General features: G+C 42.0%; 1 protein-coding gene across 1 annotated transcript in view; it reads left to right on the forward strand.

Annotated features, from left to right (window-relative positions):
• chst8 (carbohydrate (N-acetylgalactosamine 4-0) sulfotransferase 8) overlaps nt 1-27,735 on the forward strand; it is a 196,630-nt gene that overhangs the window by 163,947 nt on the left and 4,948 nt on the right. Inside the window, exon 3 of the mRNA XM_074609703.1 lies at nt 25,089-25,126. Coding sequence (XP_074465804.1) covers nt 25,089-25,126 — 38 coding nt within the window. The remainder of the gene's footprint in view (nt 1-25,088; nt 25,127-27,735) is intronic.

Consider the following 27,735-nt stretch of genomic DNA (forward strand, 5'->3'; position numbering starts at 1 on the left):
CCTCACTGTAAGTAATAATTATCCTTGCAGCCTTAAATTTTTTTTGCTTGTGATCTTCAAAATCTAGAAATTGAAAGCAAATCTTTAACACAGTCATTAGTCAAGTTTCCATCCAAATGTATAGCACGAACTTACTTTCATATACTACTAATTAGTTTTTCCAAATACATGTTGAAGGTAATGTATTGGCTGCAATTTTTTTTTCTATTCATGAAGTTGCTACATTCTGATACTGTACAAAAGTTGTCAGGCGGTGGTAAAGATGAATGATGGGCATACAGGATTTTGACAGACAAGTTTGCAGGTTTGCGTCCTGCTTTTGGTTAGGTTCTGACTATTTAAAGGAACAGTGTGTAGCATTTAGTGGGATCTATGACATAAATGATATATAATATTAATGAGTATGTTTTCTTTAGTGTATAATCACCTGAAAATAACAATCGTTGTGTTTTTGTTACCGTAAAATGTGCCGTTTGTATCTACATAGGGAGCGGGTCCTCTACAGTAGCCCAGAACGGACATACCAAACACTTGGTTTGGGCCGGAGTCAATAACGTTACTCACTCTGGAGTTGACCCCCGTCACTCCATTCAGCTGCCGGGAAACAAAACACTTAAGAAGCTGCATCATTTATTTCTGCACAAACTGAAATTTCCACTGTACTTTCTCTTGATATTCTCAAAGCTAAACTAAGTCTGTCTTCTGCTTCACTAGCTCACTTGTTCGCTCGCAAACTTTCATCCCTACACTCTCTTTTGCACCGCTAGATGCCACCAGATCCGACACACTGCACCTTTAAACACTTTGGTTATTGTTAGGGAAAGGGATAATAAAAAAATTAAAAAATGCAATACAATTTCTCTCAAAATCTTTTTGCTATTGCGAATTAGTAGTATTTAAAAATTAATTTCTAGAAGATAGGGTTGCAATATCACAGATGTGTTCCTGGTAGATACTTGGAAGCTATTCTTTAAAGGTCCAGTGTGTAGGATCTGGCAATATCTAGCGGTGAAGTGAGGAGATTGTAACCAACTGAAGTCTCTCCCGTGTGCCAAGTGCGTTGGAGAGCTGCGGTGGCCAAAGTGAAATCGCAACTGGCCATCTTTAGAGCCAGTAGCTGCATAGCTGGTGCTCATTGTGTGGGTACGTGGGAAGTGAGTGGTGAAGCAAGAGAGAGAGAGTGGCGGGGACAGGAGCGAGTAACATTATCGACTCCGGGCCAAGCAGGTTAAGTTTGGTTTGGTTTGTCCGTTCTGGGCTACTGTAGAAACATGCTCATTCTAAGGTGATGAAAACACAACAATTCTTATTTTCAGGTGATTATACACTAAAGAAAACATACTTATTAATATTATAATCCATTTCTTCTTACACACTGGTCCTTTAAATGTCAAACATGAGAGCATTTAAGTTAAAAATACAAAACAGAGGAGGATAAAGCATAAGCATGGGGATAAACAGGTGTAACTGATAGCAGATCAGCATGTGGTTAGCAGCTATTCTATGAAATGAATGACTGACCTCAGTTCATGAATAATTATAGTGTGTGTGCAGCTTGGGAGAGCGTCTCATCTCTACCCACTTCTTTTTCTTTCATTGCATTGTCATATTTGGGTCACATATTGTTCTGCTGCGCTCCACTGGTATTCTGTTTCTGTTTCTTGTGCTTCTGTGCCTTTTTGTTTCTCTCCTTCTCCCCTTTTTTATTATCTGTTTCTTTCACTGTGCCCCTTGGTGACATTCTTTCTCCGCCTCTCTCTCACTCTGCTCTCAATATCTTTTCTGTCTCTTCTTTTTTCTTCTTGTGTTTACACCCCACGCCCCACGTACAGCCCACCAGGGTTTCTGTTCTGGCTGTCGACGTTGCACAAACTGAAGAACTGGTACATTTGTTACAAGTCCATTGTTAGCCACTGAGCAAGGCTCTGAGTTCAAAGTGGGCCCCATTCAATAACACAGATCTCCCAAAGAGCTGGCGCTCTCGCAACGCACCGCCGGCTAAAACTCCCGCTCGGCCGGGGCGCCCTCATCAGTCGAACCTGCTTTTCATGCAACATCAGAGCTGTCAGTCGATCGACCCGCCGAGGGTAGAAACCGGCCAAGTTCTGCAACACGGTCTCACAGCACAACACACTACAAAACAAGGCAACAAGACGGTGCTATAAAGGAAGCAGCCACAGCGGGGGGAAAAGGAATAGCTACTTTCACTTTTCCATTGTAGGCATTTCAATGATGCTGCAAGTGCAATGATAAAATAAGCTTAAAGTTTTAGGTCAGCAACATCAAACAGCCAGCAGGCACAATAACAGTGTTGGGGGAAGCTACATAGTTTTAACCTAAGATGACTGGGCATGGAGCTGAAGAGTACACTTTCTGCAACACACAGTAATGCAAACTGAAGCTCAGCTGCCAACGGAGCTGCAGTCCTCTACTGTTCACCAGCAAATAAGCTCCTCTAGAGCTGAAAGAAAACGTCATCCTCAAAACAGTCCACCGTTCTGTATCATCAGTCTGTAATATATTATACATTACAAAAGTTATTTTGCGATGAAGTGCTGGAATTTGAATTTTTTTGCCAAACCTCAACCTGCCTCAACTTTATTACTACTTCATAAGATGATTTTATTTTTTCGAACGTTTTTGTTTTAAATGGACATAAATGGACAATAACAGTAAGACAGTGATAGCAACTGCAGGACGGTGAGTATTCTCCCTGTACAATTGTGCTGTGAAGTTGCAGCACTTGATTAAAAATATTTATGTATGAATATCATATTTATAGTAGGAAATGCACAATCTAACTACACTTGATCTACGTTCTCTATTTGTAATTAATCATCAAATATGTTGACTAAACTAAACCACAGTTAATAGGGATGGGAATCACCAGAGGCCCCACAACACGATATCATCACCATAGTTAAGTCGCGACACGATCTTATTGCGATCTTAAATATTTTGGGATATTTGGAGTATTGCGAAAATATATTGTTATTTATTACCTTTTTTCAACTGCAAATTATGTAGTTTGTCAACATCTGTTTTATCTAATAGGTTACAGTTTTCATGTTCATCACAGAGTTTTCACTCACATATCTTGAGGTCAGAGGTCAAGGGACCCCTTTCAAAATGGTCATGCCAGTTTTTCCGTGCCAAAATTTAGTGTAGCTTTGGTGTGTTATTTAACGTTCTTCCTGACAAGCTAACATGAAATGGTTGGTACCAATCGATGCCTTTTTTTAGTTTCATATGATACCAGACTAGCTTTAAGACTGAGCCCGCTACAACTTCTGAAAGACAGAATAGCAGCCGGATTGATAAGAGGTTAATAGTTTATATAACAAAAGATTGATATTTGACATCCGTGTATTGATACAATATTGCCACGCAAAATATCGTGATAATATGCTGTATCAATTTAACACAACACTCTGTCACCACTACTACTGAAGCAATCTAAACAGCATATAAACATGTTAACATGTGATCATGCGAATTACAGTTAATTGTAAGTTTTAACATTCCTCCTCTAACTCAGGTTTGCTCTTCTTTATATTTGAATACCAAAGTTTATTAGTTTCTAAATCTCTAATCAATTCCAAGTTCTGAGATATTCAAGAGATTGTTTTTGTAGTTGGCTGCTCCACCTCCCTCTTCTTCTACACCTCCTACATAAAAAATCTAGACTTCACTGAAAGCAAATGAATGAATCAGACTTGGAGGACCGCATTTGACTGGTGTAGTGTTACAACCTGTGCAAACTGAAAGCAGTCAGACCCACTTCTCTCTCTTCCACTTCAAACACTTGGATAAGAAGTGCTGCAATCATTTTCCATTTAGATTCTTTTGTGCTTCATTTTTATCTTTTGTTTCTGCTGATCTTGAGGCATCAATCTCAGTTCATGTATTCTTTCGAAAAAACAATGTGCAAATAATAAAACTAAATGGAAAAAAAAATGTTAAGCTGATGGTTTGAATTCACTAAAATCGACCGTAAACTCTTTGTGTTTCCATCTTCTGTCACTCTCATTAACTTTGGATGTGCTGGGGGTTTAGGGAAATGTGGCACACACATAATGTGAGGTGTTTATTCAGGGGGTAACGGAGGACGATTGTTCTAAGAGCCACTGAGCATCTGAAAGATGTAAACAATTACTCATTACTTATTCCTTATTGAAAAGGCAGTTACATTGCTTTACTCTACAATTACTTAACAACACAACCTATGAATAAATAAAACCCTGGTGAATAGTAAGGGTGGGAATCACCAGAGGCCTCACGATACAATATTCTTTTTGTGATTTTAATCCTCTTGCGATATGCTGAGTATTACAATAAGATATATTACGATTTATTATCTTTTTAACTGCAAATTGTGCAGTTTGTCAACATCTGTTTTATCTAATAAGATACAGTTTTCACTCTGTTCATCTCAGACTTTTAATTCACATATCTTGAGGTCAGAGGTCAAAGGACCCCTTTGAAAATGGCCATGCCAGTTTTTCCACGCCAACATTTTGCGTCACCTGAGCTAACTTGACAAGGTACCAATCAATTCCTTAGGTTTTCTAGTTTCAGATGAAACCGAGCCCACTACAACCTCTGAAAGATAGAATAGCAGCCGGATTGTTAAGAGGTTAGTTTATATAATTAAAGATCGATACTTGACGTCTGTGTATCGATACAATATTGCCACGCAAAATACTGCTCTATCGATTTTTTCCCCCATCCCTAGTAAATAAGACAACTTTGGAGTTATCAGAAGGAATGTAATTAACAGGTTTAAACTGTAATCCTTTATTCTACTTGTTACTGAAAATAGTAATCCCATCACCACTAGTGCTGGGTTGGGCTGAGGCTGTGTGTTACAGATGGCCAGAGAGGACTTTCCCCTCAGGTGGACACAGCTGACAGAAGGCTGCTGGCATGAAACTCTCTCACTCCATTTCAGTTATGCTCTTTCTGCCATTTTTTTCCTCTCTTTCAGTCACAATCTCTCTTTATTCTCTCGCTCACTCTTTGTTTACATCACTCTGTCTCCGTCCCTTTTTCTATTACATCTCCGGCTTACCTCCTTCCCCTCTTTTCCTTATTCCCCTGTTGTCACTCAAGCGTTTTTTGGGGTTTCTTACCATCACATCAGTCTCTCTTTCTCTCTCAATATATTGGTTTGTATTTCCCTCCGCTCCCCCCCCTCTCTCGCTTTGCTTTCCTCCTGTCTTTCTCTCATCTGATTTCACTCTTCTTTTTTGCCTCTTTGACAAGATATATGTTTGCCCTTCCACCCTCATTCACACATGCGCACACACACACACACACACACACACACACACACACACACACACGCACCGATGCACACATCCCCTTCTCCCTCTCTGTCCATCTTATCTGGATCTCTACCAACCCGGCAGTTCTGGCCCGCTGCCTGCCCTCCTCTGGGGAACACAGCTGAGCGGAGAGAAAAGAGGGGCGACGCCTGAAGCCCAGACTCCTTAGCCTTATCATATACACACACACATACCCACACACTGTAATATGCTCAACCCACAAGATGTATGTATGGAGTTATAAATGAGCACTAGGGTCCTTGCAACTTCACTATAATGCAATTCTCATGGCTACATTTCCTGATGTATCACAGTATTCACAGCAGTTTGAACTGCATTGTTAGTATTTTCTGCTGGAGCTTTTGATTGAACACAACTGGAACGATTTCAACAACCTGGCCTTGCAGAAGTTTCCAGGTGTATAGCTACCTTCTAAAAGGTGACATGTTTTAGTGAATGAAGTGCTGCTTGGCAGATCGCTTGCAGACAAATTCAGAGAGACTTTGACTCACGCTGGCTGACAAGCAAGGCGTCACAAAAAAGTTTTCACATTCTCTACCTGCAAATGAAGAGAGACTACAAGTATTTGCAAATGAACACATCTCGTTGTGACAGAGCCCGTCATTTGACAATGCTTTCCTTATATCATGGGGAGAAAAAAAAAGTTACTCAGGCTTTGTTTGAAATTGCATACTAACATACGATTCATACTAAGTATGATGTAAAATAGAGTACGCAGTGAATTCCAACTGCATAGTATGTGGATTTTGTGTACACGAGAGATGCCCAGATGTGAATTTCTGAGTATCAGATGTGAGCTTACTGGACATACTGAACTGCCCCAAAATGCATTGCAACTGTCCAATGGTGGACTGCGAGGCAGTCGTTTAAATAATCAACCGTTGGGTGAAAATAATTATGAATGATGGCGGGCGATGTTAAAAGTTCTCTATACGATATCCAGAGCATTAATGTAGCAGCAAATAATTATTTGCTATGTAAAGATATAGTGGAGTAATGTCTACCTGAGCAGAGAATGAAGTCTCTCTCCCTCTGTGTGTTGTAATCTGAGCTTCTCTGTGCTTTGTTGACATAGCCGGGCCGGCCGTGCGTGCCTTTTAGTGCATGTTAGTGCATGTGAGCATGTGGCTAGCTCACGACCTCTGCTTTGCACTTCTCTCATATAGCGGTTACACCTAATAACGCCGTCCCGACCGGCGGCATCATCACAGAAGCGTAGCGCCCACCCTCCGGTTCCCCCTCAGGATAACACTGTTAGCACTGTCAACACTGTTGTTGTTGTTTGCACTGTGGGAAAGAAATATGTAATTTGGTACGAATCATGGGGAGAAGGTTGGTCCGCTTCCAAATAATGAATTGCTTGTCTACAGCAAAGCATACAATTCAATATATATAGTGTATATACAGCTGATGAAGTTTATAATATAATTGAATAATAATTAATATTTATTTGGATTTTAATGGAGCTTCTCTATCAAAGAAATGTATATTGTTCCTACAATTAGCTCTAAATTATAAGGTTCTTTCTGGGGAACGTCCAAGGATATATAGGAACATTATTAAAAAATTAAGAACCCATAAAACGAAGCATTACTGCTTTGGGTTCAGGAAATGGACCAGGAAATAATAATTTTCCATCATGTAAATGTGGAATTGCAATGAACCAGGTATAAAAACACACAGACATACATTGCCATCCTCCCGCAGCCCAGCCAATGATCTGTCTTTTTTATCAGTTTGAATGGTCTTAATGGAGGCTTTGTTACTGCTTATCAAACTCACAGTGCTTAACAAGGCATTACCACGGCTACAACAATCACGGCACAAAATCTGCCCTCTATCAGAAGCCTGCAGGGCAAACACTAGCCTCAAGTGTGTACTCAAATACGTACGCATATATACACACACAATATACACGCGCACCTGTTCGTAAAGCACACACGCTACTCACACACGCCAGCAGCAGTGGGCGGTCCCCGGCGAGGCAGAAACACACTAATGGATAATGACAGGGTTTGACAGCAGGAGAGTGAGCTGAGTCACTCGGAGCGCGCAGGCAATGAATAAAAGAACGGGAGTGCTGTCTGAATATCCCTCACTGACTGGATTTCCTTTGATACCATACTATTCCTGCCAGTCTCCCATGGTAATCCTGCTCATTACACTGCGCTGTCCCTCTACTGTGAGACTGGCAGCAGCAGCCGGCATGAGAGCAGAACAGGAGGGACACAAAGTCGTCCTCGCTGACTATCTGACACCAGAGATAGGCTTTAACCAGCAGCCCTACTGTCTTGTCTTTGTCTTGATGATTACTTGAGCATTCAGCTTCAACTGTGAACCTCTCTTTGGCCGACACGCGAACGCGAGCTCTGATAAATGAACACGTCTCAGCGTCTCTTCAACATGGCAGCCTCTATTGTCCAAGTTGTACGGAAAAGCTCCAGCGCTGCTGATGTATGTCATGTTTTTGTTGAAGGATGTGTTTTTTTTCCCCCCTCAGACTCGTGCAGTTTTGCTAATAAGACTCACAGTTTTCACATTAGAAGCCGTGAGTTTGTTCTGTGAAAAGAAGTCATTAAAAAGTTCTGTGAAACCTGCCAGTCATATCATCATACCGCTTTGTGATTTTAGTCAGTGCCGTTTGACAGGCGACGAAAAATGAAAAAAATGAATCGTTTCTTGCATCAGCTGATAACAGGAAGATTGGCTCTCTGAAACACATCACTGTGGAAGCCGCCAGTCATATCATCCTATTGTCTTTGGATGCATCTGCCCCACTGAGTTAGGCAGTGTTAAAGCCCCGGCTCTGGCCAGCATTGGCTTGTTGTTCACAAGACCACGGTTTGGCCAAACTCATCATTTGTATTGCTCCAGTCTGTTCTGCCAGAGCCTCAGACACAAACAGCTCTGACAAAAGGCCAGATGTCTAGTTTGTCTGATTAACCCACCACTTCTTTAGCTAGACAACTTGTGAAATCTATTCCAGGAAACTCAGACTTGCATTTTTTTTTTCGCCCCGCACATTCCTATCGGACGCGTTAAATGTTGAGCTCTCTCCGTCAGTGTCACATTGACACGTAAATGCTATTGCAATTATTCTGCACCTTCCCTGCTCGCTGTCAAATTACCGGCGCTGGGAGCGGAGCAGGGCTCTCACTGCACCTCTCTGGCATTTTCCCTGACAGGGAGAAGAAAGGAGCCTGAGATAGCAGAACTGGGGAGGGCTCGGGGCTCAATGAGCACTTTAAATGCTGAAGCCAGGTAATCAGACAGACTCAGTGAGACCAGAGAGAGAACTGTGGGATCGAAGACTTTTTTTTGCCACGGATGGTTTTCAGCTGATTTTCCAGGCAAGACTAGTTTATGAATACCGGACCACGTGCTTCACCAAAAAAAAACACTTGCAAATTGAATTCATGCTCCCTTATGAACAGGTGCTGTTTTGTTTTGTTTAGCTTTTTTACACAGCAGGCAGCAATAAGCTTATAGGATTAGATAGCATGTGAACAGAGGGCTGCTAATTTGGATCCCTGGACTGGCAAGTTTAGAGTGCAAAAAAGAAACACTGGGGGATTTATTAGCAGAAATGGGATATAATATTCATAGCTATGTTTTCTTTAGTGCATTATCACCTGAAACTAAGAATCGTTGTGTTTTCATTAGCTTAAAATGAGCCTTTCATATCTACACTCTCTTCACGGAGTCCACCATGTTGCTCCCCAATGTTTCTACCGTAGCCCGGAACGGAAAAAACAAACACTGGCTCTAGAGAGAGACTTTCACGTTTTTACGTTATGCCTAGTTCACACTACACGACTTAAGCCCTGATTTTATGCTACCCAACAGTTTTTGGAGCTCCCAGACAAAAGCCCCAGAGTAAAGGCAAATTGGCGTTGGCTCGCCGCTCGCACATCGGCACTCAAACATCATGTGTGAACTGCTCAAAGACGTGAGCCGAGAGGCTGACCGACGCTCGCTGATGCCTCGCAGACACATTCCAGATATCTAGTATGCTAAATATCTGGACCTGTCGGGGTCTTCGGCCACGAGCTACAGCCAATGAGAGGTGCGAGACACGGGTTGAGGGGAAACCTTGGGGAGGAGGGTCACCTGTAACAATAGGAACTTACTGTATGTGTTGCATTTGCAACACGGAGCAAAGATGTTGTATCTAGATGAATAAATAATAAAAAAGAGTGTGGAAACCAGTGGAAACAGGCTATTTTGTGAACAAGTTAACAACAACATCAGCAATGTGTCTTGCATATGGGATCATATTATTTACCGTGTATTTCTCGCAAAGCATAGTTTGGAGACCTCATAGGGGATTCCTTCTGGTGAAAGATCTTGTAGTGTGTGACCACCTGTCTCCGTTCAGTCATGTAGTCTGAACCATAACGACCTAAAGACTCCCGATTACAAGACAGCAAGTTGTGTGTGTGTGTGAAAAGTACTGCAATCTGACGACTTTGAAGTCGTGTAGTGTGAACTTGGCTTTACCTGATGGCCACCCTAGTTCTCTGACACGCTTGTGAAACTGCAGTAACGTGAGCCGCAGAGTGCAAAACCGTGGAACCGCCAGCCGCCTTCTTAATTACGTTGCTCCTACCGTAGTGTTATTATGGTAAGGACGGCCTCCTTGTTACCATGTTACCACTGTTTTACACTTGGCGGCTCACGTTATCGCAGTCTTGGAAGAGGAGGAGTGAGTACAGGGATATTCAGTTGGTTGCAATCTGCAACCACATCACAAGATGACGCCAAATCCTACACACTGCACCTTTAAAAGTGTGAGATTTTGCAGAATTTACCTGCAGACATTTTTTGGTCATATTTGTGGTCAGTATCTGCCCCGGCATTGTTGCATTTATTCAGGTGCAGGTTGGTTTTGTTTTCCCCCACAATAATCAGCACAGCAATGGGCTGGCAGTCAGCAGCATGTAAGCTACAGCAAAAACAAACTGTGCTGCTTAAATGACACCTCAGCTCTTGGGACCTTGGGGCAACAGCCACCTGACATGTGTAAGAGTTATTTCAGGCATAAGGGAGTGTCAGTCAGCGTGACAGCCCTTTGCAGAAATCAGACACACGCACAAACACACAAACACCCCCCCAAACACACACACACACCTCTCATTAGCACAGAGCTGTAGAAGGGGTTGAGTAAGTGCTGCTGTGTTCAGATGTTCACACACACTTCACTGCCTGTCAGAGCCCAAACCACACAGAGCACTGTGGGACGGGAAAACTTCCTCTGAGGAGGAAACTTTTGCCGTCATTATTTCCAGCGTTATTACCGTGCAGAGCTGAAGAGCGGGAGAAACCCGCCGCAGTCACAGGAGTTGTAATGGCACAGATTTTGTAGGCATGCTGTTGTGTTTATTGTTCGGTGCTATTTTTATTGTTGCGTTGGTTATCAAGAATGTAGCTGGGGAGCGACGCAGAGTGCACCGACGGAGGAGAGAGGAAATTATAGGTTGGAAACTGGAGGCCAGAGGTGATGCGCTGGAGAAGAGCACAGTGGAGGGGAGAGAAGAGATAAGACACTTAGGGGAGGATGGAATAAAAGAGCAGCATCTGGAGGAGGGGAAGAGTGATAATGGAGGGAATGTAGAGGAAAACAGAGGTGAGACCAGAGGCGAGTAAGGAGGAAACAGGAAAGTGCTCAAGGCTAATCAGGGGTTGCTGTGAAGGCCTGGAATGGTCTTGTTTGTGGGGCAGTTGGAGCCAGAGGTGAGCTAGCAGGCACGTTAAGAATGCATAGCACATCAAGTCCGCTGACAGACAGATAAGACTGCTTGGAGGAGTGAAGGTAGGTCCCGTTCTTCCAAACTCATAGGGTTTTTCTTATTACTCAATTTTGTGTCTCCTCGCTCCTCTGGCTTGTGACCTGGAAATCGATCTCAGTGCTCCATCTTGAAGGACGTCCCAATTCCTAAAATGGATCTTGAGAAGCGAGGAGGCTTAGCGGAGGAGCTATAAGCGAGGATATACCGGTGTGTCCTTTGCTGAGGTCTTTGTTACGGCAACTGTGACATATAAAAGAGGCGAAACACACAGCTGGAATATACAAACCATGGCGGAAGCAGGACTCAGAAGTTGTATTAGTTATTTAAGAGGATCAATTATGCGTGATCTGATCAAACTTTCTGCCCTGCACCGTTTGTTAATATTACTCATGTTTTTATCATTGAATGTTGGCTACACTCAATTCAACTGCTATAATCGTGACATGATTTTACAAGTGCAAACAGCCGCCAAGGTCAAATAAGAACATTCTCTTGCATTCAGCACTAATTTGCTGTATTTCATGTTGTCATATAGTAGTAAATTGGCCATTGATTAGTCTGCAAATGTCATTCCAAAAGAGAGAGAAAAAAATACTAGATGGACACGAGTGTGTTTGTGTGTATATAATATATGTCATGTTTTCAGGTTGTAGCGGGCTCAGTTTTAAAGCTAAAGTAAAGATACTAGCATCATATGAAACTAAAAAAACCTAAGGAATCCATTGGTACCATGTCATATTAGCTTGTCAAGAAGGAGGCTAAATAAAAAACACTCAACTATGCAGTTACGCTAAATTTTGGTGAGGAAAAACTGTCATGACCATTTTCAAAAGAGGTCCCTTGACCTCTGACCTCAAGATATGTGAATGAAAATGGGTTCTATTGGTACCCACGAGTCTCCCCTTTACAGACATGCCCACTTGGGGGCATGTCTGTAAAGCATGTCTGTCTTGGGGCAAGTCATAGTCAAGTCAGCACACTGACACACTGACAGCTGTTGTTGCCTGTTGGGCTGCAGTTTACCATGTTATGATTTGAGCATATTTTATGGTAAACGCAGTAACTGTGAGGGTTTCTGGACAATATTTGTAATTGTTGTGTTGTTAATTGATTTCCAATAATAAATATATAAATACATTTGCATAAAGCAAGCATATTTGCTATATGTTATAGCTTTTGCTAATATACAAATATACAGTACATACAGTATATATATACTATATACATATATATAGTATATATATACTATATATATATATATTTTATAGATTGACAGCCCTACTATACATAAAAATAAATTAAATAAAAATGTATGACATCTTTGCATCCCTGTCATATGCATCGTTGTGAATTGAATTAAAAGTAAATATATAAGTTGTCATGAACACTGTTGTGCTCATCTGACAGATCATAAAGTACAGCGGTATAACAAAACAACAGACAGCTGATGCAGCTGTTCCCCAAGTCATATTTAACCAACGTTGCTTTAAAATGACGGATCCGAAGCAAGGATGCCTCATTTGTTAAATGCCCGTTGCCTCGACTCCTCGACTCCTTTCTCCTTGCGTCTCTTCCTCGCCTCCTCCACTCACATCTCCTGTCGGCGGGACTAAGACGCGAGGAGAGTAGGCGAGGAAAGGAATAATGTGCGTTTGCTTCTGACAGCTCATCAATCTGAGCTATTTACACGTCAGTGTTTCACAGAACCGCAATCATCTGTTTCTCGGAGCTGGATTAGAGGGTTCTATGTCATTTTTATTAGCACCATGTGTGTAATCCCAGAGGATTGTTCATACAGGATTAAGGAACCTTGTGATTTCACTCTCACTACACAAGCACAGCCACTAAAATAAAACACTAAAAATTCATTGCTAAACCACAGGGGAGACGCTGCAGCTTAATATCACAGAGATTGTTCAGTTTCTCTTAACTGTCAATCTGCTCTATATCACACATTACATGTCAATCACAACTCCAGAATTACATTGTTCACTTTCTGAACTAGTGTCGACAGATAAAACTTGTACTGGGTCGCAATTCTGTACGTCTCTATATAGTTAAAATGATATGACTGGTCATAATGAAACTAATCTAGTTCAAATAGAGCGTAATCCCCGATAGCAAAGAACTAATATTGGCCAGGATGGTTCACTGATTTTTTTAAATCTGCAGAGATTCTCAGTAACTTTAATTGGTGTGAATCGACTTTCTCCTTAAATTACTACCATACTTTATTGAAGGCTTGACTTATTTCTCTTTCATCGTCTTCCTTTACTTAACCAGAACTCTATCTTCCTCCTTTCAGTAGCAGTTTGATATCTATAAAAGTTTTAAATATCTTTTTTGCTGCAAAAATTCTACATTTTCAGATAGTGATGTACGTTGTCCTTATATGACTGTGTCCAAGAAACAATAATAGCCTCAATTACTGCCTAACAGGTTTCATGAAATACAAGCTCATGAGTAGTATTGATTGATTGCATTTGGTTCATGAGATGGACTGACGTGAACTGCAGGCAGAGGGTGAACGCTGATGCTTTGGTATTCAGACGAGGTCCCTGTGCTTTACTCACATGTCTGGACTCATCAGTTTCTGCTGTAATCAGTAGCGCTCTGACAGGAAAACAAGGGGTGTGCAGGAGAACGTGAAGCTAACTCAAACGAGAGGCCAGGGTAAACAGTGACGGGGCCAATTCCAGTTCCCAATCTCACCGCAAATAGAGGTGATCAGGCGAGCACAGAGGCTTAACAAAGACACAGCAGCATCTGATCACAGCACCTCCGCGCGCCGCCAGTGTACCAACAGGTTACAATCAAAGGATTTGGCACTGACTTTAATCTCGAAGAAATGAAAAATTGGGGAAAAAAAGAGCTCATCAAACAACTCATTTATCTCTCACAAAGCCAGTGTACAAAGCCTTACATGGCTTTGTGAAAAGAATTTTAAAAAAGAATTAAAAATACAGCACTATGACTGTAATTATTTTATTTCTTTGAAGGACACGGTCAAATAAAAAGCCAATAAAAGCCATAAGGTCGTTCTCGAATCAAAGGCAAAATGTTGGATAATTAAATCTGTAGTTTTCCTACCCTTTCTAGCCATGCACATTGGTGTCTTTTCACTCGCTATTGCTGTTAGCAAATCATATGATCTCTTTTGAGATAACACTGATTCAAACAGATATGGTATTATTTAATCATATTATGTGTTTTTTAGTTTCTATTCATGTAAATGTAGGCCTTTAATTGAGCATCAGCAGCTGTCCATGTACCAACAGTGTAAGGAGTCACCACCATCCTCACCAAACCAGCTGAGTAAGCAAGTTTTCAAACATTTAGGAGATGTCGTCTGCTGCGTATTTATTCATTATGAATGTAACGTGTGGTGGGGATAAGGGGAATAAAGCTTTTGCTGAAGCAGGCCATCCTATACATGATTGTCCCGTATCAGCAGGAGGGAGGGAAGGAGAGTACTGTAGAGCGAGCACTCAGTCAATTGTGTGTGCTTTCCATGTTGGGGCAGTTTAAAGCAAATAGGAGTGGGGAGTGTAATCAGGGGGACACCTTTATGTAATTTTTTGTTTCTGTTTGTGATACTAAACTTAGAGAAAAAGCAAATGATTGACTGGATGACAGTTTGGTAGTGCAGGAGGAGGATGTGTGGCTGCACCGGCTCTTTATTCATAGATGATTGAAAGTTGTTGTTGACAGCCCGTGTTGATGTCGATGGTGTGTTGGTTGTAAATGAGGTCACTGTTTGAGGTGATGCCAGGATATGGAGGGTGGAAAAATGGTTTCTGACAACAGAGTTAATGAGGACTCCAAGAATGGGCGTAAATACTTACAGTCATCGGAACACTTTGGATAGAAGAGTAGACGGAGGACACAGCCCTGTATGTGCTGGTGTTGGTGATGACAGTGGGTGATGAGTGTGTTGTCAATACTTACTGTGCCTTTGTCTGTCGCTTAAACCTATAATTATTGACTTAGAACAGAGCTGAAATCAATGAAGCATAGTCTGGCGTGGTTACTGTGACTGACTAGGTTCTACAGGAGTGAATGCGCAAGTTAAGTCAGACGGACACTTTGAGTTACAAAGTGGCAGGAGTTATTTCGGTCGCCTCTGGTTCCAGAAGTAAAAGTTGTTTTTTTCCGATAGACAATGTAACATGACTCTCAGTTGGATCACTCCACAGCTTGGATCCGCATGAAATTCTCCTGGTTTCAATTATCAGTACAAAAGATGAATAACAGTGTTAAAAAATATCTGGTTCTTTGATAAAATGGTAGAAAGTACACGCTTGCGTACACAAAAACTTCAATGTATAGATGTTAACTACGACTCCCAGGGTCCATTTCGGCGAGAAACATACAATCACTAAGTATTTTGTGACGTGCACCGCTAAGGGTGGGTGGAAGATGACGATATTGGGAAAACTAAAAATAAATACAATGTGCAGCTTCAATCAGTTCACTATAATTCTGTAGTATTTAGACCCGCCATGCCAAAATAACAAAATAAGTTATAATAATATATTTTTATAAATAATAATAATGTCAATTTAAATAAGTGGCCATAACATAAATTTAACGGGTCGTTACATCATCAGGGAGAGTCCTGTGTTTCTGAAACAGTATGATCCCTGAGCTTGCTCTAGGGGTGTGAATTTTTCGGTATCTCAGGCTTTTGATTCTTGGGGTCATGATTCGATTCAAAGTTAATTCTATATTCAGTGCAAAAGGGTGCTAATTTCAGGATCTCCTCCAGTCCGTTAATAAAGGCGGTGTGGCAAATTATTGCATGAAAGCAGAGTAAAGATGGAGTTTTTATTCTTTTACACACACATTGACGTCATGCTCTACCCATGCCGCCATCTGCTACAATGCGTGTTTGCACCTCCGCCTCCAGTGTTTGCACCTCCAACAACAATGGCAAAGATCTCAAATGTCCGTATGTCTGTGTGTAGAAATATTTGAAAAAATTACATGAACTACTGTAATAATAATGTAGCTGACATTTATTCATGCTAAACTTGCACATATAAACACTTTTTACTAAAAGGTTTTTAGTATTTCTCAATTCTCAATGACTTAATGAATAACAAGCGAACAGCCGTGGTAGTAAAAAAAAATAATACTTAAAATCAATTTTTGGAAGTTGTGAATCGATTCAGAACTTTAGAAGATAAGAACTACGATTCTTACATCAATCAATTTGTTTTAGTAGTAGTAGTCTAGTATTTAGACCCGTCCGCTGTGCCAAAATGACGAACAAAACATGATTTCTCAGAAAATAAGTTGAAATAATTAAAATAGGTGGCCATAACATAAACCTAGTGACGTTACATCATCCAGGAGAGTATTGTGTTTCTCTGTTGAGTAACATAATGACGATCACTGAGCTTCACTGAGGAAGGCACTGGCCTAAATTTTTGCATATGTTACACAGCATATGAAGACTTTTTTTTAAAACTCAACTTAAGCTTAAGTGCAGTCTATTTGGACATTATTGGCATGGAGTTATTAATTATTAGATGGTAAATTCATGCCGTTTTCATTGGGATTTAAATGGACAATATAATGATATTGTTATAGCTTGAGTAGATTTCTGAAACATGGCTAAAAGTTTTGACGTCCAATGAAGAAACACTTGGCCAAAATATTCTTTTGGAGGACCGGATTTGTGATTACTAAGTATCACTCTAAGATACAGTTCATGTCATTGCCAAAATCTTTTTCACAGTCCACATCCTTCTATTTCACTGCACTACTTTGTTCACACAGCCACCCATAAACTTAGTCAGAACTGCGGCTCTCTTCACAGCGAGTCTGTGTGACTCAGTACTCAGGCTGTAGATACATGAGAGCACATCACTCGTCTCCTGTCATCATCAGCAGCTCTGTTTATCTAGCCGTGCCTGTTCAAGTTCCAGGACGGCGTACAGCAGCTCCGCCTGCAGAACTGACTGTGTGAACACCCCTCACAAATTTCAGGCTTCTAACCAAAAAAAAAAAAAATCTCCACTCGCTGTGTGGACTTTTTGGATCCAATCAGGCTTCCCATTGTCATTGGCAAGGGAGTGGTTCACAGAGGAAGTACTGCAGTGTGTGTACTCACCTAGGTCAAGAGCTCTGCGGCATCTGAATAAGATATGTGCCAATTAAAGCCTCCTGCGCCTCGTCTCGCCCGAGATAATTCACTTAACCCCGGGCTCGCAGCTGACAGGTAGCATTTGTTTACACATCCCTCCTCATGCAGGCTGCCAGGCCCCCGTCCTCTACGTGGTATTAAAACAAGCCGCCTCCCACCACACCCCCACACACACAGCTTCTCCGACTCTGTTTCCATGGAAATCTGCCCTGGGAAGTCTTTGCATCTCCTAACCTTGAAAGTGCCCGAGTAGCATCGACTGTGAGAATATATTCTTGTCAAAATGAATTGTCATAACGGTAATCAGTGGCACGTTTGATACCCCCCTTTCAGCGGCTTCCTATCTGTGTAGTTCATTATTTCCCCTCCTGCTGTGTTCGGTGCCCGGCGTTCCCAGCGTGAGGAGAGAATTTGAAGATTGCACAGAAAAAGAAGCCCCAGATTGGAGCAAATCAAAACACGAGGTGGATTATTATAGCTTCTTACGTTATTGCCCCACAGAGGCAGTTTCTCTTTATCATTAAACACAGTTGTATGGAGGGTTTTATTCCTAAAGCACTATACAGCATGTCCATTTAAAGGGAAAAAAACATCCCCTTGCTTCAGTTTCATCATTTAATAACTCTGAGATATAGCGGATCTTTTCTGTAAAACAATATAATAGATACCCCCTGTGGTTTTGAGTTGTCACAGTTCTCAAATAAATCAAACACTTTTTATTATATCTTAACAAAACCGTTTAATCCAGTAACACCCTTAACCCATTCACATACACAGGAGCAATGTTATGATGAGAGTGACGACGCAGGAGCCAAGCAGCTGCACTGCCTCGGAGCAGGAAAGCAAAGTGCTCCGAAAATAGTGTAAAGGTGTTAATGCGGCGCCACAGCCTCGCGTCACGAATAGTCTTCTACCGAGCTCAGTTTGTAATCTCGCTGAATGTTGATGCAGTCTTTGTATGCTCAGCCTGCGCTCTGCCACAGACAATTATCAGCCGAACCATGTGTTATTTATGGTGCACGGAAGGCGCGTTGATTTAATGCGGCCGGGGATTGGAAAAAAGTCTGCTCTTTTTCATTTGAAATTCAACTAATGAGAGAGCACATCCCTGGCGACTTATGAGTCTTCCCAACACTTGACCTCATGTGGGGTCAGAGGTGGAAGGGGAGCCTATACGTGGCATTGTGAACATCCTGCAATTTATGGATTTTACTAATAACTCTATCCTCGTGTGCACCCTCCGAGGTGCAGTAAAAAGAAATTGCGCTGGGGAGGTCGGGAGAATGTCATGATGGGGTTTAGGATGGGAGCACGAGAGGCGGGTTAATACATACCGTTAGAAAGCCACAGTTTATAAAATGACATTGTCCTTTAGCATAAAAATTACCATTTTTATTCAAAGCTACAATGTGAATACAGCGCAGATGTACACTAAACAAAATGTCCTCATATAGTTATTCTCAGCAACTCACACCCTCTTTCACTTCACATCATAATTGTACTATAAAGTCATGGTACCATATCACGTTTCATGTGTGGCTTCATTAACTATAATGTAGCTTTAAAAGGAGCTTCTATGACCTTTATCAACCTCTAGTGATGAGCTGAAGGAACTGCAGTGAAAAAAAACACTACTCCACAACCCCAACCATAAAGTCTGCAATTAATTACCCTGTGCTTGAAACTAATTACAAATAGTGACTAATACGGTGCAAATAGGACACTGAGCCAGAAACAGAAAATGTCAATTGAATACAGAAGGTATCACCATGCCAAACGCAGCCATAATGACACCGCTTTGTCATCTGGCCTGAGAAGAAGACATTTCAGCTATGACGCTTTATAACCTTTGTAGGTGGCATGTCTTCTGATGCCAGTTGCTTGCTCACGGCACTGTGCTCCATCACTGAGTAGTCCAGTAGTATTTAAAGAGGACTTATTATGCTGTTGTGCTTTTTCCCGTTCCTTTAGTGTGTTATATAGTTTTTCTTGTGCGTGTAAAAGGTCTGCAAAGTTACAAAACCTAAAGTCCACGCCAAAGGGAGTTCCTCTCCTCCACAGAAACACTGCTCCTGAACTGCCTCAAATGCCTTGCTTAAATTCCTGCCTTTTCTTCCGTAACGTGGTGATGTCACCAAGCAACACATTTGCATAATACCTGCCTAGCGGCTGGTTTGACACGCCCTTAAACAAAGCTAGTTAGAGCGGAGCGGAGTCCGAAGTGTTTGGTTCGGCTGACCAATCACAACAGATTGGGCCAGCTGACCAATCAGAGCTGACTGGGCTTTTCGGGAGAGAGGGGGCGGAGCTGAAACAGAGCATTTCAGACAGCGGGTGAAAAGAGGTGCTGCCGCACAGCCGATATGAGAAAATTAAACTTTTTTTGAACATTAAAGCATGTAAACATGTTCAGGTAGAAACCAAAAACCCATGTATGCACCTGAAAATACGTATAATAGTTCCTCTTTAAGTAAAGTACAAGTATCTCAAAATTGTGGGGCATCCCTGTAGCTTAGGGGTTAAGTTACTGACCATGAACCCTAACGTTCGAGTCTGTCAGGGGACCTTTGTATCATTATGTACCTCATTTACCCTCCAAAAAAATAGACCCACAGGCATTTTTAGAAAAATGCCTGTGGGTGCCCTTCCTCATTTTCTGCATTGAGGTAACGAATGAACAAATAAAAGAAAGAAAGAAAGAAATGCACTTTTCACCCCTGTAACTCTCTTTCCTACACTTTTTCATCTGCCCGGTCGCACTTATTTTTTAATGAATGTGTAAATCATAGTGAAACTGACTAGGCGGGGCCCCGGTCATTCCTACGAGACTTGCTCATTTGCGCATAAAGCCTAAATGGCTCGACTTCCGTCTGGAAAAGTACCCGGATCTTGGCGGAGTAGCGTCCGAGATGATTGGCGGAGTAGCGTCCGCTCGGTCACATGACTTGGTCACGGGGTCCTATCGTCACGCCGTCGTCGCGGCTCCAGCCTCGGTCTGGGTCTCACTCACATGAATGGAGGAAGGGAAATAACTCTGGATTCAGCTATTAGTGCGTTTTACAACTTTAAAAACTTAATTTTTTTAATAAGGGCTATTAGAGTGTTCGTACTTGGTAGTTGATTCACCTCAAAAAAAAATATTCGCTGAGTTACAGACGTCTCTTTCCCAATGTAAGTCTATGGGAAAAAGTATTTTTGGGACCAATGCATCACGTGACTGACACGGAAGTTGCAGTACCGCCGTTTGGCCACTACGAAAGTCGGGATCGATGACCGGCGCTCTTCCTGGGGGCTTTCACCAAAAGGTCCTGGAGCTGGCCCTGCATGACCCAGTGTAATTGACTCCAAGGACTCTGATTGGACAGAGTGTTTCATATTCAGCAGTTCAGACTTAGTATGTAAAACTTTAATTAATCAAATTAGAGAACAATGTCTGTTGGCATAAATCCTTGCTAATATTAAATCCTACTGATTGATTGAGGCTGGTTGGTACTGAAACAGTGGGAAGAATCTGCTTCTTGGCGTCCTAGTTGGTAGTGTCATTTACAGCACACAGTAATTGGTTGGATTACTGATGTGTTATTGATTCATTCTTAGCCAAATCTGTGCTTTTGAGTTGTGACCACCTGAAAGAAAGCCTTAAATCTTCCAAGCCTCCCTTCACAACACAAGACAGCCCTCAGATGATAATACACACAAATTTTAGACGGCCCGGTCTTTGGAGAGCCTCTGCAAGCACGTCTTCTGTCCTGAATCACTGATTCCTCCCCCATCACCTCCTCCTCTTCCCTAGCACCTGCTCTCTGTCTCTCTCTGGCCCAGTCCGTAAGGATTTCAGCACCAACTGAAACATTGTTTTATCTCTCACCACAACAAGTTAAAACATCAATGGACCAGAGCTTAAAACCTAATACCTCTGTTCTCAAGCGTTTTTCCTCTGATAAACCTCCCCAGCAAGCCAGAGCCCTCTATTCCCACACAGAGTCAAGTGGAGGAGGAGCATGTGTGCAGAGTGCAGGTGTGGGTGGTTTGTTGGGTAGCGAGGGGAGTGCAGCTGGTTGGGGTCACAGCGGCTCAGTGTGCTGAATGACTAATGAACGGTTTATGGCGGTGCGGCACGACTGCCTAGTGGGCTGGAGGAGGACACGCCTCGTCTGGCTTCCAGCACCCTCCCGGCCCTTCTCCAGTTAAAACCAGCCATTTAACAAGTTCTCCCAGAACATGGGGGCCACAATCCTTCACTTAATAAGCTCATTATTTCACATTGTTTTTGTCCTTTGCTCCTCCTCGGCGGCGGTGGCAGGGAGAAGGATGTTTGATGTGTGTCTCTGTTAGAGAGTTGTAGAAGGGGTCTTTGAGAGGGAAGGATGATAATGGATCCGCTAATGATGTGGCCCTTGCTTATATGGATCCTGGCGGTAATTCTGGGTCGTCTGCATGAATATTCAGAGGCTTTGTGTCTGAGAGGGAGAGGTGGATGCTCAAGGTTACTTTAGAGGGCAACGGGGGACGAGGCTCGAGAGCTGATTCTGCTTTTAAAGTCGGCTTCCGTCATCAGCAAAAAAATTACAGCGAAATACCGGAGAATCAAAGCAGAACTTACCAGAGGCCCTCTTTTGATCTATGCTTTGAGCGGGTGGATTTTATTTTTGTATGAGTTTACCTGAACCCTTTAGAGCGTTCAAAAGAAGATTCCAAAGCAGAGCAGAGCAGAGTTTGACATTTAATGTCTGGGGAAAAAACAGCTTCAGCTTTATTGGTTGACTGTTTTCTTCCCATTACAGAATTCCCACATTTGGTGCATTTAACCCGAAACTCTCCATTAGAGCTGCAGAGAATCACTTTTTTGTGATTGCTACATTATACAGTAACCACACATCTGTATACAGTATAAACCTCTAATGCATCTCAACCAACTACCAAATTATACCATGCATTATAAGCATTATTAGATGTACCAAAGTAGTTTTGGAAAAAACGCGGGGTCTACTGTAGGTACTACATCTATATGTGGAGTTACCAGGATGAATTTTCTGCATCTCGCAGGATGAAACAGAAACAGTCTTAACAATTTATCACTGTTTCAGCGCGCAGCAGTAAAAATCAATAGCATAGTTATACTGAGTGGAATTGACTGAGTGTGAAATTGCAATCAAACAGCAACTATTACCCTCAACCAAATAGATACTACGGAGACAAATGATGTTTACAAATCCCCCTGAAATTCAGTTTACATTGTTATATTACTTATTTCAGTTGTACCCTATCATGGAAAAATTGTTCCTCTCATGAAATGTAATTTGGGCTCCCTACTTGAGAGAGTAAATGCATTTTCAGAGCCACAATTCATTCTCTATTTGTAAGCCTAGTTTTATGAAATCAAAAAATAAAGTCATGTCAGATTCACTTTCAAAACAACTCTAACGAGACGCCGCTGTCACAGAGTGCTGAACAGGACAGGAGTGTCCTGAATGCTCAGTTACCTTTAGCTGGAGTCTTATATACCTTATGACATTACATTTTTTTCCTGTTTCTCAACGCCTTTCCCTTTGCAGGACAATGATGTAAATAAATGTCAAATATTCAACTAAATACATGTATTGCAAATAGGGTTGTCAAAGCTGACTCATTAATAATGCGTTAGTGCAAATTTGTTTTAACGCCACTAATTTCTTTAACTCATTTAAGCAACTTTTTAGATTGTAGCAGCCTCAGTTTTAAAGCTAGGGAAGATACTGGCATTATATGAAACTAGAACACCTAAGGAATCCGTTGGTATCAACCATGTCATACTAGCTTGTCAGCAAGGAGGCTAAATAACTCTCCAAACTTGCGCTACATTTTGGCGAGGAAAAACTGTCATGACCATTTTCAAAGGGGTCCCTTGACCTCTGACCTCAAGATATTTGAATGAAAATGGGTTCTATGGGTACCCACGAGTCTCCCCTTTACAGACATGCCCACTCTATGATAATCACATGCAGTTTGGGGCAAGTCATAGTCAAGTCAGCACACTGACACACTGACAGCTGTTGTTGCCTGTTGGGCTTGAGTTTGCCATGTTATGATTTGAGCATATTTTCTATGCTAAATGTAGTACCTGTGAGGGTTTCTGGACAATATTTGTCATTGTTTTGTGTTGTTAATTGATCTCCAGTAATAAATATACACACACATTTGCATAAATCAAGCATATTTGTCCACTCCCATGTTGAAAAGAGTATTAAAATCTAGACAAATCTCCTTTTAAGGTACATTTTAAAAAGATACAAAATGTGTGATTAATTTGCGATCAATCACCATTAACTACGGACAATCATGCGATTAATCGTGATTAAATATTTTAATCGATTGACAGCCCTAATTGCAACAAACACTTTTGTCTTAAATTCAGCAGAGTGGCACAATAAAGGCTTTAAAATGTTACTCTGCTTGAAGGTGCTACATGGAAGGGGAAAGTGTGACAGTATTGACACCAACAGCTGTGACAAACTTGTAACTGCGGCCAGACAAAGCACCTCTTAGAAGGAACCAATTAAACCTTTGGAGATTTCAATTACCACCTGGATGGGCTTTTCAAGATCAATATCTAAGCGTGTTTCACAACATGATTGTCAGGGCTACAAGGGGCTCGTGCCACTCCGTCAGTTTAGAAACGGCAGACGCCGAAACGACCGTTGTGGATGCGTCTCCCTGGCGATGGCATCCGTGTGTGTGTGTTGTGATAAATATTCATGCGTTTCACGTGCGCCAATGTAAACTGATATCAAAAGATGCCCATCCTACATGAGCTATCATTAGGGGTTAGGAGATCGAATAGCAAAGCCAGCACCCAAACAAGATTAGAAAATGTCACACGCCGCCGCCGCGGCCTCCCCCCTTAGCCCACTCCCTCTTCCTCCAGTGTCTCGTTCAGAAGAATGAAGACAAGAAAAGATTCAACACACAGAGCCAGACGGCAACACAGAGCTCACCGGCGCATACTAATCTAAAACAACATTGCATCTGGGCAACGCGTTTTATTCCCTCCCAACTGAGGCGTGTCTAAGTGTGAGATGGGGCTCTGCAGATCTCATCACTTAGGAGAGGTTGTGGCCTGCATCCACAGCCCCTCCACTCCACCAACCCTCGTGCAGGTTCCTATCACTTCCACCCTCAAATTGGAAGTGACAGACCACTCAAGCAGAGGTGTCTTCGCTCCCCCCATCAGCAGCCATGCAGCCCCACTCAGAGCTGTCAGCCTGATTATATATCAGCAGGATGGGGGGGACCTGAGGAAAGGAGATGTCCAGCTGGAGACAGACCACTAAACACGTCGTCTGTCCGGCTGCCGCACATCTGCCAATACACATACCACCTGTCCCCAAGGCTGCCACAAAACCAATCTGTATGTCTCCATCACTCTCCTGCTGTCCTCTAGAAATTCAGCAAACTGCATCTTTCTCTTCCTCTTTCTGTCCTTCTTTTCTTGCGTCTCGTTTCCCCCTCTCTTTCTTGTGCTTTTTTCCTTCCCCCGTTTCATCCCCAGTGCTTGCAACTGGGAGCACAACTCATTTACCAACTTTTCATGCTTGTGGCAGCTCATTACACAGATACAGCTACCTGTCTTCCCTCTGTGGACCGGTAGAGCAGTGGTGGTTTTCCCGGGGATCAAAAGTAGTCTGCTAAGTGATAGGAAACGTTCAATTATCGGAGCCTCTGATGCATCGGCGGCGTCTGACTCTCTTCTACAAGGACAAAAAAAAAATACATGTTGTTTACTTAAGTGCTGATTGTCTCTTTTCTCTTCTCTCTCCCCAGGCGTGAAGCTTGGAAGCACTCCGCGGCAGTCCAGAGAGGTACGTGTTTACTCCGTTTCTCCCAAAACACAGATCGGCAGGTTGCTCCCGACTGTTATCTATTGCAAAAAAAAAGTGATTGTAAGCCTTGTTCCTCTCAGCGTGTCTGATAGTATCTGTGTAGAGAGGCTGACCTCACACTGCGCGTTCAGCCAGTCAGACTTTACTCAGTAAACGGTCCCAGTCGAACCAGGCCTAGGTTCCTCAAGGTGTGATCACACCTAGAGGTTTTTTTCCTTCTTCTTTTTTTTTCATCTTCCAAAGTAGAAGCTTCATTTCTTGTATTTATCTTTTTGGTTAGCTTACATCAATTATGGATGAATGGCGATCCAGCATTTATAAAGAAAAATCAATGAGATTCATAAGAAGCTCATTTATGCTTTTCAAGCATCAGTAGCTACTAACGACTAACTATGATTACCCATCCTTTTGTACATGTACAACTTTGCATTTTGAGGCCAGTCCCCGTATTTTTAAACAGTTATATTTTGCAAAAGTACAAGTTTGAAAGGAATTGTTCTCATATGCCCGAACAAATCTAAATTAAACAACAACAGCAGGGGGTAAAATTAGAGATGCACCGATCGATTGGACATCGATCAGAACCGGTCGGCTTTCAGCTGATCGGCCATGACCGGTGATTGACCAGTCAGTCTATATTTCCGTTTTTTTTACACACATGTGCCGGATAATAATAGACAGACACAGACAGAAACCTCACAGCCACACACACAACAGGTTGTCTGTGTGGAAGTTCTTCATCGTGAGTAAAAAACAGTCCCTCCAGGAAGTTGCGATGTTGCGATCGTAACAAAGCAATTTGTAATTTTGTCCAATCACCCCAACTTTTCCGCAAATTTGACCAACCATAGCAGTCCCCCGCGCCTACGTCACCAAACTCACTTCCTCCTTCTTTCTGGTTGTTGAGATCGGTCATAATCTCTGCTCACGTTCACTTCTCCCATTGGACTTAATAGACTCACGACCTGCCACTAGTCTCCTAAAGGTGCAGGGCAGTGACCAAACGAAGTGTCAGTGTGTGTGTCATATTTCCAATTTGTTACCAGTCTCACCGCCTCAACTTAGTTTATGTGGGCACACAGCGGCACAGACAGTAACGTCACAGCCACTCACACACACAACATGTCGTTGGTGCAGAAGTTCTTCAGAGTGAGTGAAGGAGACACAAAGCTTGAAATTAACTGCAATATAAGCCACGGAGCAACAACCTTAAAAACATTTGGAACTAACTTAATCAGACACTGATTATATTGTTAATTCCCATGCATAATAAACGCGGTGACCGGCTCATCTGCCGACAGCAGGAGTCTCTCCCTAGCACAGTCCTGCTTATAATGGAGCCAACAGCTAACGTTAGCAGGGGTTGTATTGACTTGCATTATGATGCGTTCAAGCTCTATTCAGTAAAATGAGTCAAAGTTGAGCAAAGGTACATTATAACGTTATCATGATGAGTTCAAATGTAATCTTGTAAAATTACGTTTTTGGCAAGAAACTTGAATAAATACAGTTAATTGAAGATGTTCTCAAAGCAATATAAAATAGATATTAGGGAGGGAATTATGACCTGTTTAACTTCTTAGCGTTAGCTTTAAGCAGCTTATCATACATAATTAAAACTACTAATGCCAAGATTTTTTTTAATCAAAGCAAGTATTTGAATAAAAATACAATCATTTATTTCCTAATCTTTTGAATTGTGTGCTTTTATGCAAATAGTTTTGCATATTAAATATGACTATAGCAAAGTAGAAGAATGACAGTTAGAATTTTTGACGGTTTACAATGACTTCGGGGCGGTTTAAATCATTTTTTCGGGACGGTGGAGCCTTGCTGTCAGTTACAGTTCTTAGAAAGAAAAATGGGATCAGCAGGTCAGACTTTTAAAAAATCGTAATCGGTGCATCTCTATAGGTAAAATGTGTCCTAAATTGCCCCTACAGCATTATAAAGCCGAGGATAGCTACAAGGTTTAGAGAGAGGGGATGAGAAGAGAGAGCAACATCACATTTGACTCCAAGACAATTCAAAAACTAGGTTTCTATGTCAGACATGCAGTGCTCGTAGTATTGTATCTGCTCCCAGATGACCCCTGCTTGCTCTCATCTCTGCTGTGAGCGTCAGCACCAATGAGAGACTTACATCAGCGCAAACCCCGAAGAACGTGATGTCTGGTGTGTAGGTTGCTGCCCCGCGCTCGCCTTGCACATTAAACAGACAGGGAGGAACCGCTCCCTCCTATTCCCCCCCCTCCAGATGTCCCTGCAGATGAAAGAATATGGCCATTTAAGTCAGGAGGGGGATGAGCCAAGATTCATGATGGTCTCATCACCTTGTCTGTTGTAAAATTAAAATTATACATCCAGTCCATTGGCTTTATGACGCCATTACAGCGTTTAATTGAAATAAAATGTCAGAATACATAATGGCCTTGGGCATCATCTGATGGTAATCAGGCAGTAGATGACTCTAATTTACATTCCCCATTAGGTGTTTATAAGACATTTATTTGATATTACAGCTCAGTTTATTGATAGGTCATAGATGGCATTGGGTAGTGTGTGACATTTGCGTCTAATAGAGTTAGA

Source organism: Sebastes fasciatus, chromosome 2 (assembly GCF_043250625.1).
Source record: "Sebastes fasciatus isolate fSebFas1 chromosome 2, fSebFas1.pri, whole genome shotgun sequence".
NCBI classification, from domain to species: Eukaryota; Metazoa; Chordata; class Actinopteri; order Perciformes; family Sebastidae; genus Sebastes; species Sebastes fasciatus.